Genomic DNA, 14550 nt, shown 5'->3' on the forward strand with positions numbered 1-14550 from the left:
TAGTAACTAGAAGCTGAGAGAGAAAAAACAATTCATGTATTCATCACCTCTCCTCACAAACAATGACTTTTATAATATACTAATTTTTCAAATGTTATCCCCCTTCCTATTTTAATATGTCTTTAGTTTAAATAGGCAGACTCATAAAATGATAATAATCATAAAATCATTAAATATGCCTGTAGTCACAGAAATGACAGAAGCTAATGCTTAGAACATACCTAGATAAAATTCTACAGTCACTGTACTGAGTTGAGGAGGAATAGCTAATAAAATCTTTAGATTTTTTTGAGAAAAAATTTATTGGAGTGTAACATATATACAGAAAAGTATACAAATCCTAAATATAGAGATCAATAAATAATAAAAAGGTGACTACATCTATGGAAACAACAGTCAAGTCAAGAAATAGTAGAAATAGTAATCAGGCCAAAGCAGGATGATTACTTGAGCCCAGGATTTCAAGGCCAGCCTGGGCAACACAGGGAGACCCATATCTACAAAAGATTTTTTTAAAAAAAATCAGGCATGGTGGTTTATGCCTGTAATCTCAACACTGGGGCCGGGCTCACGCCTGTAATCCCAGCACTTTGGGAGGCCGAGGTGGGCGGATCACAAGGTCAGGAGATCGAGACCATGGTGAAACCCCGTCTCTACTAAAAATAGAAAAAATTAGCTGGGCGCAGGGGCGGGCGCCTGTAGTCCCAGCTACTCGGGAGGCTGAGGCAGGAGAATGGCGTGAACCCGGGAGGCGGAGCTTGCAGTGAGCCGAGATTGCGCCACTGCACTCCAGCCTGGGCGACAGAGCGAGACTCCGTCTCAAAAAAATAAAAATAAATAAAAAATAATCTCAACACTGGGAGGCTGAGGTGGGAGGATTGCTTGAGCTCAGGAGTTTGAGGCCACCAGGGGCAACAGAGTGAGACCCCATCCCTATAAAACATAAATTTAAAACAATTAGCTGGTCATGGTGGCATGTGTCTGTAGTCTCAGCTACTCGGGAGGCTGTGGCAGGAGACTCACTTGAACCGAGGAACTAGAGGCTGCAGTAAGCTGTGTTCATGCCATTGCACTCCAGCCTGGGCAACGAAGCAAGACCTTGTTTCTAAATAAATAATACAAAATCATAAAGACAAAAAGTGAAACTGATTGCTAGGGGTTAGTGGGAAGGGGCAATGCTCATTATTATTTAATGGATGATAGAGTTCAGACTCTGTCTTTAAAAAAAAGAAGGAAAAAAAGAGTAGTCTATGGAAAATCTAATTCAAGGTACAAATAGATCAGAATAGTAGTTGAAGTTTGGAGTTATCATCTGGGAGGGGGACACAGTTACTGGGGGATGAAATAGTCCATATCTGAATCTAGGTATTTAACATTATGAATGTTTTCCATATGTCAAAATGCTATAATGCTATACATTTAAGATTTGTACATTTTCTCTGGTTATAATTCAATTAAAAAGTAAAAATGTTTTGTGTTTTATTTTTGAGACAGAGTCTCGCTCTGTCCCCCAGGCTGGAGTGCAGTGGCGCGATCTCGGCTCACTGCAAGCTCTGTCTCCCGGGTTCACGCCATTCTCCTGCCTCAGCGTCCGGACTAGCTGGGACTACAGGTGCCCGCCACAGCGCCTGGTTAATTTTTTGTATGTTTAGTAGAGACGGGGTTTCACCGTGGTCTCGATCTCCTGACCTTGTGATCCGCCCACCTCAGCCTCCCAAAGTGCTGGGATTACAGGCGTGAGCCACCGCGCCCGGCCGTAAAAATGTTTTAAGAATGAATTTTGCCTGTTTTTGAACTATGTGTAAATGGACTCATACTGCGTGTGTTCTTTTGTGTCTTGCTCAACATTAGGTTTGAGAAATTCATCCGCGTGGTTGTATATAGTTGCAGTTCATTCATTTTTATTGCCCATAGTGTTCAGTTGTATAAATATGCCACATTTTACTTATCTATTCTATTTTGGGGTTGTATCCAGTTTGGAGCTGATGTGAATAATATTCCTGTATATGTCTTTTGGTGCATCTGTCTTTTCTGCAGGACACATATTTAGTAGTAAAATTGCTGGGTCTTAGGGTATGTGTGTGTTCAATTGAGTATACTAACAGCTTTCCAGAGTGATCATACCAATTTATTTATTTATTTATTTTTACAGATGGGGTCTCGCTCTGTCACCCAGGCTGGAGTGCAGTGGCATGATCATCGCTTACTGCAACTTTAACCTCCTAGGTTCAAGCAGTCTGCGCACCTCAGCTGGAATCTCAGCTCACTGCAACTTTGGCCTCTGGGATTCAAATAATTCTTGTGCTTCAGCCTCCCAAGTAGCTGGGATTACAGGCATGCACCACTGCACCCAGCTAATTTTTGTATTTTTAGTACAGATTAGGTTTCATCATGTTGGTCAGGCTGGTCTTATACTTCTGACCTCAAGTGTCCGGCTGCCTTGGCCTCCCAACCTGCTGGGATTATAGGCGTGGGCTACCCAACCTGGCCCCTCTGTTTATACATTTGAGTAAACTGCAGACATGATGCCACTTTACCACTAAATAACTTTGCAAAAACAATGATATTCTCTTACATAATCACAATATAGTTATGAAAATCATGAAATTAACACTGATACAGTACTATAATTGGTGTACCTTATTTAAGTTTCATCAGTTATCTCACTAATGTCCCCTGTAGCAAAATAATGAGTTTTTTAAAACCTTGGTCCAGAATTCAGTCCAGCATCACGTATTACACTTAGTTGTCACGCGTAAAAAGAAAAACCAGGCTGGGTGCAGTGATGTGAGGTGGGAGGATTGCTTGAGGCCAGGAATTCAAGACCAGCCTGGACAACAGGTGGAGACCACATTTCTACAAAAAAGAAAAACCTTTTTTTTTTTGGCCTTTAATCTCACAACCAACAGAGAAGACTTCTGAGACCCTTGGCCACCAAAATGTGTGGGGATTTTTATCCCACTAAGCAATGCTTCAGTGGGTTCTCCATCGGGGTGTCCCATAATTCAGTTCAATTCTGATGCCACACATTGCATGCCTGTACCAAAATATCTCATGTACTCCAGAAATGCATACACCTACTATGTACTTACAAGAATGATAAGTAAATGAATGAATGAGTGAATGAAAACTCTGACACGATCCTTAGGCCACTGGTACTTCTGACTGGCTAGAAATCAGGGTTCCTGCAACCTCTCCTTGGGTTTGACTACTTTGCTAGGACAGCTCACAGAACTCAGGCAAACACATTGCCAGTTTATTATAAAAGATATCATAGGCCGGGCATGGTGGCTCAGGCCTGTAATCCTGTTACCGGTTGAGGGTGTCCAGGTTCTTGGCATCTTGAACAAAGAATTGGACAAAATGCACAAACAAAGCAAGGACAGAATGAAGCAACAAAAGCAGAGATTTCTCGAAAACAAAAGTACACTCCAGAGGTTGAAAGTAGGCCTGAGCATAGGGGATCAAGAGCCCCGTTACAGAATTTTCTGGGGTTTAAATACCCTCCAGAGGTTTCCATTAGTTACTCGACATACACCCTATGTAAATGAACAGGATGAAGTAAAGTTACAAAATCATTTACTCACTGTACAGCCTAGGTAAATGAAAAGGATATTTCCTGTCATAGCTGAGATGTTTCCATTTGATTTAGTTTTCGGAAGTCCTTAGGTTCCCTGCCTCCAGGTCCTATTCTCCTGCCTAATCCTAGCACTTTGGGAGGCCAAGGCAGGAGGATTACTTGAGGCCAGGAGTTCGAGACCAGCCTGGCCAACGTGGTGGCTACTAAAAATACAAAAGTTTTTTGTACGCCTGCCATGAAATGGGCGCGGTGGCTCACTCCTGTAATCCCAGCACTTTGGAAGGCTTGAACCAGGAAGGTAGAGGTTGCAGCGAGCCGAGATCGCACCATTGCACTCCAGCCTGGGCAACAAGAGTGAAACTCCATCTCAAAAAAAAAAAAAAAAAAGAGTCCTGCTGTCTTGCTCTGTTGCCTAGGCTGGAGTGCAGTGGCATGATCTTGGCTCACTGCAACCCCCACATCCCAGGTTCAAGTGATTCTCCCATCTCAGCCTCCCAAGTAGCTGGTCAACGCGGTGAAACCTCATCTCTACTAAAAATACAAAAATTAGCTGGGCGTGGTGGCAGGCACCTGTAATCCCAGCTACTCATGAGGCTGAGGCAGGAGAATCGCTTGAACCTGCAAGGCAGAGGTTGCAGTGAGCTGCGATCGCGCCACTGCACTCCAGCCAGGACGACAGAGTAAGACTCAAAAAAAAAAAAGCAGGGTCTTGTCCGGTCACGGTGGCTCAGGCCTGTAATCCCAGCACTTTGGGAGGCCAAGGCAGGTGGATTACATGAGGTCAGGAGTTCAAGAACAGCCTAGCCATCATGGTAAAACCCCATCTGTACTAAAAAATACAAAAATTAGACGGGCCTGGTGGTATATGTCTGTAATCCCAGCACTTTGGGAGGCCAAGGCAGGTGGATTACATGAGGTCAAGAGTTCAAGAACAGCCTAGCCATCATGGTAAAACCCCATCTGTACTAAAAAATACAAAAATTAGACGGGCCTGGTGGTATATGCCTGTAATCCCAGCTACTTGGGAGGCAGAGGTTGCAGGGAGCCATGATCATGCCTCTGCAAACCAGCCTGGGCGACAGAGTGAGATTGTCTCAAAAAAAAAAAAAAAATCATAAAAAGATACAGATGAACAACCAAATGAAGAGATGGATATGGCAAAGTAGAGAGGGAGGGTTGTGGTGCTGCCATGACCTCTGGGTGTGCCACCCTCCCAGCACCTTCTGGTGTTCAGCAGAAAGGAAATTCATCAAATCTTAGTGTTTAAATTGTTTAAAAATATTTTTCATATGCACTTTAATTTTCTTTTTTTCCTTCCTCACATACAGAACTTCTCCACATACCACATTTCTTGCAGCTATAAAGTCACTTGATGTTGGCCGGATACCATTTTATCTCTAAAATTCTGTTGACATCAAAACATGACAGTGTTATATCCATAAAATATTTACATAGCACAGCATATTAAGCTTTAGACACTTAACAATTAAACCACATAAAAAAAAGACAAGACCCCCATCCTACATGTTTGGAATCAGGTGTTCACCGGTCCCTATCTGGCGACTGTACACTGGTTCAAAGGGCAGCAGAGGCAACAGGCAGTTACTTCAGAGGACATTGAACACTACGATCTGGAAGCACGTTATGATGTAACCCAGAGTCATGTACCACACATCTTTCTCCAAGGTGGTCTCATAATTCTAGAAAGGAAGGTCCAGCTGATACAAAATGAAGACAGACAACACAACATTTACTCTGTGGAGATATCCTACTTATACTATGCACTTGCTGTGATTTTGAACATAGCTCATCCCAAAAACTTGTCACCATCATCCTGACTTTTTAGGTTGGCTCATCCATCAATCTTGCCCTCAACTGTTACTTCTTTCCCAGTATTGTTAGGAGCAAAGCTGACCTGAACAGTAACCAATGGCTGTAGATACCCCACATGAAGTTTTTTATCATAATATGGGAAATATTTTAAGTCTATAATTCCATTATGAGGATAAAATGCTACATTTGGTATATTTTCGTTCTTTGAAACACACTTTATCCTTGGCACTCCTTCAGGCTTTAATCCAATTATTCTGTTCATTTTCACAAGAATACAAGGGTTTCCTTGAGAATAGCCAAAATCAGGATCATTCATACCACTGCATGCTTGAAGTAACGAAATAGGAAACTGACATGCAACATAAACTGGACCCTTCTGTTCGGAAAGTGCTCCATCAGGACAGATTGTGAGGTTCTTCTGTTCTTCTAAAGTATATGGTTTTAGAAACTTCTTAAGGTCTTCAATGTACCCTGCATACGAAGTTGGATCAGACCTACTGAATGTATATTCCAATGCAGTCACTGGTTTTGGAAAAACCGTAAGTCCTGGGCTAGGAATCTGGTCACGGTATTTTGGAACACGGTATTTGGTTGAGAGTCTCAAGCATAACCCACATCGTGAATGAGAAGAGTGCAGCCAGGAACCCATAAAAAACTAGGTAGAAGAGCAAGATCAAACCCCAGCTGTTGGCGGTGCGCCCCAGGAACTCTCCGGTGGTCAGGTTGCATATGAAGAGCTTCCACTGGGCGAGGCTCTGGTTGAGGGACTTCTCGTTCTTCATCACGGTGTGCGCGCGGACGGCGAGGGGAGCGGGAATGGAGGCGGCGAGGGCAGCGGGAATGGAGGCGAGGGCAGCGGGGATGGAGCCGGCGAGGGCAGCGGGGATGGAGCCGGCGAGGGCAGCGGGGATGGAGCCGGCGAGGGCAGCAGGGGCGCGTCCAGGCTCCGGCGGCGCAGCCGGGCGACTGCAGAGGAGGGTGGGACGCCCGGGAACACCTCCTCGTTATTAGGAGTACTCGAGCCGACTACAGTGTTTACATTTTTTTTTTTTTTTTTTTTTTTTTTGAGACGGAGTCTCACTCTGTCGCCCAGGCTGGAGTGCAGTGGCCGGATCTCAGCTCACTGCAAGCTCCGCCTCCCGGGTTTACGCCATTCTCCTGCCTCAGCCTCCCGAGTAGCTGGGACTACAGGCGCCCGCCACCTCGCCCGGCTAGTTTTTTGTATTTTTTAGTAAAGACGGGGTTTCACTGTGTTAGCCAGGATGGTCTCGATCTCCTGACCTCGTGATCCACCCGTCTCGGCCTCCCAAAGTGCTGGGATTACAGGCTTGAGCCACCGCGCCCAGCCCAGTGTTTACATTTTTAATAGAGCTAAATTTCTTGCACCCTCAGCCCTTCCAGATGTTGGTGGGTGGGGCTTAAGTTCCAACCCTCTAATCCTCTAATCACCTGGACTTTCTGGTGACCAGCCCCATCCTGAAGCTATCTACGGGCCCGCCCTAAGCAGGTTCATTAGCATAAACTCAGGATTTATCAAAGGAATTAATTATGAATCACAAAACTCCTCCTAGCACTCAGGATATTTCTAGGATTTTAAGAGTTCTGGGGCAGAAACTAACCAAATACATTTTATACCACATCATGTCTCTTTAGTCTTCTTTACTCTAGAATAGTTTCTCAGTCTGTCTTTTTCTTTCTTTCATTTTTATTTACTTAAAAAGAATTTTTTTTTTTTTTTTTTTTTTTTTTGAGATGGATTTTCACTGTTGTTGCCCAGGCTGGAGTGCAGTGGCGCAATCTCGGCTCACGACAACCTCCACCTCCAGGGTTCAAGCGGTTCTCCTGCCTCAGCCTCCCCAGTAGCTAGGATTACAGGTGTACACCACCACGCCTAGCTAATTTTGTATTTTTAGTAGAGACGGAGTTTCCCCATGTTGGTCAGGTCTTGAACCCCCAACCTCAGGTGATCCGCCAGCCTTGGCCTCCCAAACTGCTGAGATAACAGGTGTCAGCCACCGTACCTGACCTTTAATGTTTTAATTCTTTTAAAATTCTTTTTATTCTAATAATTTTTCTGTAGATTATTTTGAATTTTCTTGACATGCAAGTATGTCAATTCCATATAATTGAGGGGGGGAGAGAGAGAGAGAGACCCTCTCATATTGTTGTTGTTGTTTTTTTTTTTGTTTTTTTTTTTTTTTTTTTTTTTTTTTTAACTTGAAACACAAACGCTTTATTTAAAGGAGCATCTCAATTCCGCGTGGCGGGCAAAAAATAAAGGAGCAGATTGTGACACACCAATCCCATCGGCCAAGTGGTCGAACCCAACATCCGAGACCCAGCGAGCAGGCAAGCTCAGCGCAACCTCCGGGCTTCTCGCTCTGACTCCAACAGGGTGAGCATGTCGCCCTCGCGCACGGGGCCTTTTACATTGCGGATGATAGAGCGGCTCGTGTCGTCCATGAATTCCACGCGCACCTGCGTGCACTGTCCCTGAGAGCCGGTCCTGCCCAGGACCTTAGTGACCCTGGCGAGCTTGATAGGCTGCACACGGCTGGTGTCCATGATGGCGGCGCAGCGGCGGTCTGGCGGAGAGAGTCATATTGTTTTATATTGTTTTATATTCAGTACCTGTTTTAAGAAAAAAACAAGGAAGTAAAACCAAAGACAGGCAGCCCGGTGCCAGGCCCAAAACCAGGCCTGGGCCTGCCTGTCCTAAACCCAGTAGTTAAAAATCAACTAATAACTTAGAAACCGATATTATTCATAGATTCCAGGCATTGTATAAAAGAACGTAGTGAAACTCTGTTTTGTTTCTCTCTGACCACTGGTGCATGCAGCCCCTGTCACGTACCCCCTGCTTGCTCAAATCAATCACGACGCTTTCATGTGAAATCTTTAGTGTTGTGAGCCCTTAAAAGGGACAAAAATTGTGCACTCGGGAAGCTTGGATTTTAAGGCAGTAGCTTGCCGATGCTCCCAGTTGGATAAAGCCCTTCCTTCTACAACTCGGTGTCTGAGAGGTTTTGTCTGCGGCTTGTCCTGCTACATAATGACAGTTTTTTCCTTCTGTTTTGAGCCTTATATGTTTTATTTTTTCTTGCCTTCTGTATTTGCTAGGACAATGTAGAGGTAGTGGATATCATTGTCTTGCTCCCAACTTCAAGAGGACAAACTTTGATATTTTACTACTATTTTACTATTTAATATGATATTTGCTACAGTTTTTCATTGAGTCACTTATCAGATTAGGGAAGATCTTTTCTATCCATTGACATTAGAATTTTTTTTTTTTTGGAGAGAAAGTCTTGCTCCATCTCCCAGGCTGGAGTGCAGTGGCACAGCCTCGGCTCACTGCAACCTCTGCCTCCCAGGTTCAAGTGATTCTCCTTCCTCAGCCTCCTGAGTAACTAGGACTACAGACATGCACCGCCACACCCAGCTAATTTTGTGTTTTTAGTAGAGACAGGGTTTTGCCATTTTGGTCAGGCTGGTCTCAAACTCCTGACCTCAGGTGATCCACCTGCCTCGGCCTCCCAAAGTGCTGGGATTACAGGCATGAGCCACTGTGCCCGTGCGCCGGGCCTTTTCTTCTTTTTTGTTGTTTTGTTTTGTTTGAGATGGAGTATTGCTCTGTTGCCCAGGCTGCAGTGCAGTGGAGCAATCTCAGCTCACTACAGCCTCCACCTCTCAGGTTCAAGGGATTCTCGTGCCTCAGTCACCTGAGTAGCTAGGATTACAGGCATGTGCCACCACACCTGGATGCTTTTTCTATTTTTTGTAAAGATGGAGTTTCGCCATGTTGGCCAGGCTGGTCTCAAACTCCTGGCCTCAAGTGATCCACCCTCCTCAGCCTCCCAAAGTGCTGGGATTACAGGCGTGTGCCACCACATCTGGCTTGTTTTTGTATTTTTTAGTAGAGAGGGGGTATTGCCATGGTCTCAAACTCCCTGCCTCAAGTGATTTGCCTGCCTCAGCCTCCCAAAATGCCAGGATGAGCCACGGCCTGAGTCAGTCTAGGTTCTTTCTTTTTTTTTTTGAGATGGAGTCTGGCTCTGTTGCCCAGGCTGGAGTGCAGTGGCTCAGTCTCAGCTCACTGCAACCTCTGCCTCCCGGGTTCAAGCGATTCTCCTGCATCAGCCTCCCGAGTAGCTGGAATTACAGGTGCCTGCCACTACACCTGGCTAATCTTTGAATTTTAGTAGAAATGGGGTTTCGCCATGAGGCTGGTCTCAAACTCCTGACCTCAGGCAATCCACCCCCCTTGGCCTCCTGAAGTGCTGGGATTATAGGCATGAGCCACTGCGCCCGGCCCCTAGGTTCTTATTTTTAAGAGTAAATTGCGGCCGCGCACAGTGGCTCCCGCCTATAATCCCAGCACTTTGGGAGGCCGAGGAGGGTGGATCACCTGAGATAAGAAATTCAAGGCCGGGCACGGTGGCTCAAGCCTGTAATCCCAGCACTTTGGGAGGCCGAGGCGGGCGGATCACGAGGTCAGGAGATCGAGACCAGCCTGGCTAACACGGTGAAACCCCGTCTCTACTAAAAATACAAAAAACTAGCCGGGCGAGGTGGCGGGCGCCTGTAGTCCCAGCTATTTGGGAGGCTGAGGCAGGAGAATGGCGTAAACCTGGGAGGCAGAGCTTGTAGTGAGCTGAGATCCAGCCACTGCACTCCAGCCTGGGTGACAGAGTGAGACTCTGTCTCAAAAAAAAAAAAAAAAAAGAAAGAAATTCGAGACCAGCCTGGGCAACGTGATGAAACCCAATCTCTACTAAAATACAAAAATTAGCCAGGCGTGGTGGTGCATGCCTGTAATCCCAGCTACTGGGTAGGCTGAGGGAGGAGAATCGCTTGAACCTGGGAGGCAGAGGTTGCACTGAGCCTAGACTGAGCCACTGCACTCCAGCCTGGGCAAACAACAGTGAAACTCCATCTAAAAATAAATAAATAAATAAATAAATAAATAAAACTAAATTGCAGTTACCCCAAATGGTTTTTTTAATCCTAACTACAATTTGGCCCAGGTTATGGTCAATTTTGGTAAATGTGTCTAGTTTCCTTTCCCAAACACTATGACCATATAACAAATCGCCCATAAAATTAATTGTTTTGAACAACAATCATTTTTACTTCTCATGGTTTCTATGTGTCAAGAATTCTAGAGCAGCTCAAGGGCAGTTCTGCTCAAGTTCTCTCATGAGATTGCAGCCTGACTGGTTGGGGTTAGCTATCTCAAAGGTTTCTTCGTTTACATGCCTGGTGCTTATGCTGAGGAGACTCCAACAGCTAGGTACTGGAACACCTGGGGCTCCTCAGACATCCCTTTTAACTCTGTGTGGTGTCTCCTGCAAGGCAGCTTGAAGGTAGTTAGATTTACATAACAGCTCAGGGGTTCCCAAGGTAGGTGCCCTAATAGGCAGGGAGAAGCTGTTTTATGACCTAATCTTAGAAGTCACATGGCATCATTCCACCAGATTTTTTTTGGTTGAGGTAGACACAAAAGGTTACTCAGGTTTAAGGGTAGGGAACATAGACCTATCTCTCAAAGGAGGAATATCCAGTCACATTGTAAGGAGAACATGTAGAATCAGATACGTACTGCCAGGGCAGTCTTAGAAAATGCAGCTTGCCGTAGCAGCATCCCACAAGTCCCACAAGCAGCCTGATGGTCATCTTTGCCATCAGACCCAGCTCTAGCTTTTGTGTTAGGTCACATATGTCCCTTTTTTTCTCTGCCCCCAGCAGCATAGTGCCCATTTCATTGTCTTTCATGCACAGCCACACTCTGGAGTCCCATAGTCCTTGTGCTTAAAGGCAAGGTCTTTTCTTGTTTGTTTCTTGTTTCTTTGGCTGGAGGGCAGTGGTGCAAACACGGCTCACTGCAGACTCAACCTCTTGGACTCAAGTGATCCTCCCACCTCAGCCCTGCCAAGTAGCTGGGAGCACAGGCCATGTTGCCTGTTGCAGGTGAGTGGCAACTATCTAAGATTGCTATCATGCAGGCGGTAAAGGAATTTACCAAGACAGTTGTTGGTAAAAAAAAAAGGCAGATTTATTACAGAAAGTATGAAAAAAGCTGGGCGCGGTGGCTCACATCTGTAATCCCAGCACTTAGGGAGGCTGAGGTAGGCAGATCACGAGGTCAGGAGTTAGAGACCAGCCTGGCCAAGATGGTGAAACCCCATCTCTACTAAAAATACAAAATTTAGCCGGGTGTGGTGGCCCATGCCTGTAATCCCAGCTACTCAGGAGGCTGAGATAGGAGAATCACTTGAGCGTGGGAGGTTGAGGTTGCGGTGAGCCGAGATCCCTCCATTGCACTTCAGCCTGGGTGACAAGAGCCAGACTCCATCTCAAAAAAAAAAAAAAGAGAGAGAGAAAGTATGAAAATACATTGCAAGGATGCAAGGGGCAGGTCAGTGAGAGAGGGGCAGACTGCAAGGAGACAAAGGTTTGCTGGGGATTTTATAGGATGGTACTGTGTGCTGACAAGGGCTTACAGCAGTGCTGATAACACCAAGGTTGCAATGAGCTAATTAATCTGCAGGTGTCTTGTGATAAATTGGGTGCAGGAGAGCCACATATCCTGGACCATGAAGAAAGGCAGACCCACAGGTTATATGCTTTTGCTTTCTCTTGGTCTTGCCAGCCTGACTCCTTTTCCCTAGATAGGACTCCACATTGCCCAGGCTGGTCTCCAACTCCTGAACTCAAGCAATCCTCCCCACTCAGCCTCCCAAACGCTGGTATTACAGGCAACAGCCCCCTTACCCGGCTTTTTTTTTTTTTTTTTTCTTTTTTAAGACATGGCCTCACTCTGTCACCCAGGCTGGAATGCAGTGGTGCAATCACTGCTTGCTGTAGCTTTGACCTCCCCCGGCTCAGGCTGTCCTCCTGCCTCAGCCTCCTGAGTAGCTGGGACTACAGGCACGTACCACCACATCTGGCTAATAGTTTATTTTCAGTAGAGACAAGGACTCACTATGTTGTCCAGGCTGGTCTCAAATTCCTGGCCTCAAGCGATCCTCCTGCCTCAGCCGCCCGAAGTACTGAGATTATAAGCCTGAGCCACCGCACCTGGCCTAAGAGAGGTTCTTAAGCTTCTCTCAGATACTCTCCCTGGGATTTTGAAGGGTAAGGGAGAGCTCCTGTGGGCTTAAGAAATGAGTGTCACACATCACCCAGGCTAGATAGAGGTCCTGAGAAATGTAATTACACCCCTGGGACCCCTAAATGCATCTTCATGCCAAGGCATCAGGATGAAGTTCTTTCCTCAATGCCTTAAACATTTGTTCAGTGAGGGCCTCCTGTCCCCAGGACTGTTTTAGGAGCTCGCAGCACAATGATAAAGAAGCCACTGCTCCAGAAGGAACTCACAGTGGAGAGAGACATGTATAAACTCATGGGAGTATCATCCAGAGGTCGCAGGGAACATTTAAAAACGTGAAGGCAAGAAGTATTATGATCGGGTTTGTACCTCACTATGTGAAAGCAAAACTATTCGTGTCCTTTACTGCCAGGAACAAGGCATAGTCAGTTGCAATTTGTGTACAAAATCTCCATTACAATGTATTAGACCTGAAGGGGATTTATCTGATATGAGACCTCTTTGAGAATCATCCAGGCTAGGTTTGTTTCTGTATATACCAGGAAGCATACACTGAAGAAAACCTGCAACAGAATGGAGTTCGTTTTCCTCAGTTAGGAAAACAGGATGAGGCGTTGGAGTAGCAACAAACTCATCTTATAATGAATTTCCTTCAAATTCTTTTCTCTTTTTTTTTTTTTTTTTTGAGACGGAGTTTCACTCTTGTTGCCCAGGCTGGAGTGCAATGGTGTGATCTCGGCTCACTGCAACCTCTGCCTCCTGAGTTCAAGTGATTCTCCTGCCTCAGCCTTCCGAGTAGCCGGGATTACAGGCATGTGCTACCACGTCTGGCTAATTTTTTGTATTTTTGGTAAAGATGGGGTTTCTCCATGTTGGCCAGGCTGGTCTCGAACTCCTGACATCAGGTGATCCACCAGCCTCAGCCTCCCAAAGTGCTGGGATTACAGGCGTGAGCCACCACGCCCGGCCTACTTCAAATTCTTAATTAACTTTCACCATTCCAACGGACAAGCTAATTTGATTCCCTAGCTATGAGAAATGTCCATAGCAACATCCTTTGTTAAATGTTTAGAAAATGTCTGATTTCTTAAAAATGCAAGGAATAATCCAGTCCAGGTGGCACTTGCCTGTAATCCCACCTATCCTGGAGGCTGATAAAGGAGGATCATTTGGTGCAAGGCTCTTGCATCGGTTCAAACCCTGAAAGGGCACCAACAAACACAAGGCGGTGTGGAGCAACACAGTTTTAATGAGCGCCTGGATGCAGTCGGGCTGAGGCCTAATATGGCATCAGCACCAAAAGAGGATGGGGCAGGGATTTTATAGTCTCCTGTAAACAGGAAGTGTCTCAGGCTGATGTAACTGCTACACAGTACCGGATAGCCTCTCTCTCCGTCTTCAGGGGATACGTGTCTTCCAGCCAGCTCTCTTCCTGCTTCTGCTATCTTGCTGACGCACACTGCTGGCGCAAGTGGCCTTGCGCCTTGGGACTGGGCCCGAAGAGGGAGGAGTTATTCATTCCCTTAAACTTTCATGCCCTGGAGAGAATCTTTCAATTTGAGGCCAGGAATTCGAGGCTGCAGTGAGCTATGATCATGCCTGTGAATAGCTACTGCATTCCCACCTGGGCAACATAGTAAGACCTTTTCTCCAAATAATATAAATCTAGGCCCTGCACATTGCTCAAATCTGTAATCCCAGCACTTTGGGAGGCCAAAGTGTGTGGATCACTTGAGATCAGGAGTTTGAGACCAGCCTGGTCAACATGGTGGAATCCTGTCTCTACTAAAAATACAAAAATTAGCTGGGTGTGGTGGTGCACACCTGTAATCCCAGCTACTCAGGAGGCTGAGGCAGGAGAATCACTTGAACCTGGGAGGTGGAGGTTGCAGTGAGTCGAGATCACACCACTGCCCTCCAGCCTGGGCAATAGAGCGAGACTTTGTCTCAAAAGAAAAAACAGAAGTCCTACAACAGTGCTTAAGAATTTTCACAATAGGCCTTCCTGGAATCCAGAGCAACAGCA

General features: G+C 45.8%; 1 protein-coding gene and 1 pseudogene across 1 annotated transcript; both read right to left on the minus strand.

Annotated features, from left to right (window-relative positions):
• Positions 1–4881: 4881 nt before the first annotated feature.
• LOC105465090 (sodium/potassium-transporting ATPase subunit beta-3 pseudogene) lies at positions 4882–6888 on the minus strand (annotated as a pseudogene).
• Positions 6889–7630: 742 nt separating this feature from the next.
• LOC105465091 (small ribosomal subunit protein eS28-like) lies at positions 7631–8005 on the minus strand. The gene has a single exon (XM_071076093.1). It carries the CDS (start codon positions 7976–7978, stop codon positions 7769–7771), a length of 210 nt encoding a protein of 69 aa, XP_070932194.1. The 5' UTR covers positions 7979–8005; the 3' UTR covers positions 7631–7768.
• Between the last annotated feature and the right edge of the window lie 6545 nt (positions 8006–14550).

The sequence above is a fragment of the Macaca nemestrina genome, chromosome 13 (genome assembly GCF_043159975.1).
Source record: "Macaca nemestrina isolate mMacNem1 chromosome 13, mMacNem.hap1, whole genome shotgun sequence".
NCBI lineage: Eukaryota > Metazoa > Chordata > Mammalia > Primates > Cercopithecidae > Macaca > Macaca nemestrina.

Coding starts and splice junctions, on each gene's coding strand:
- LOC105465091 (XM_071076093.1), bottom strand. CDS start 7,978: ATGGACACCAGCCGTGTGCAGCCTATCAAGCTCGCCAGGGTCACTAAG.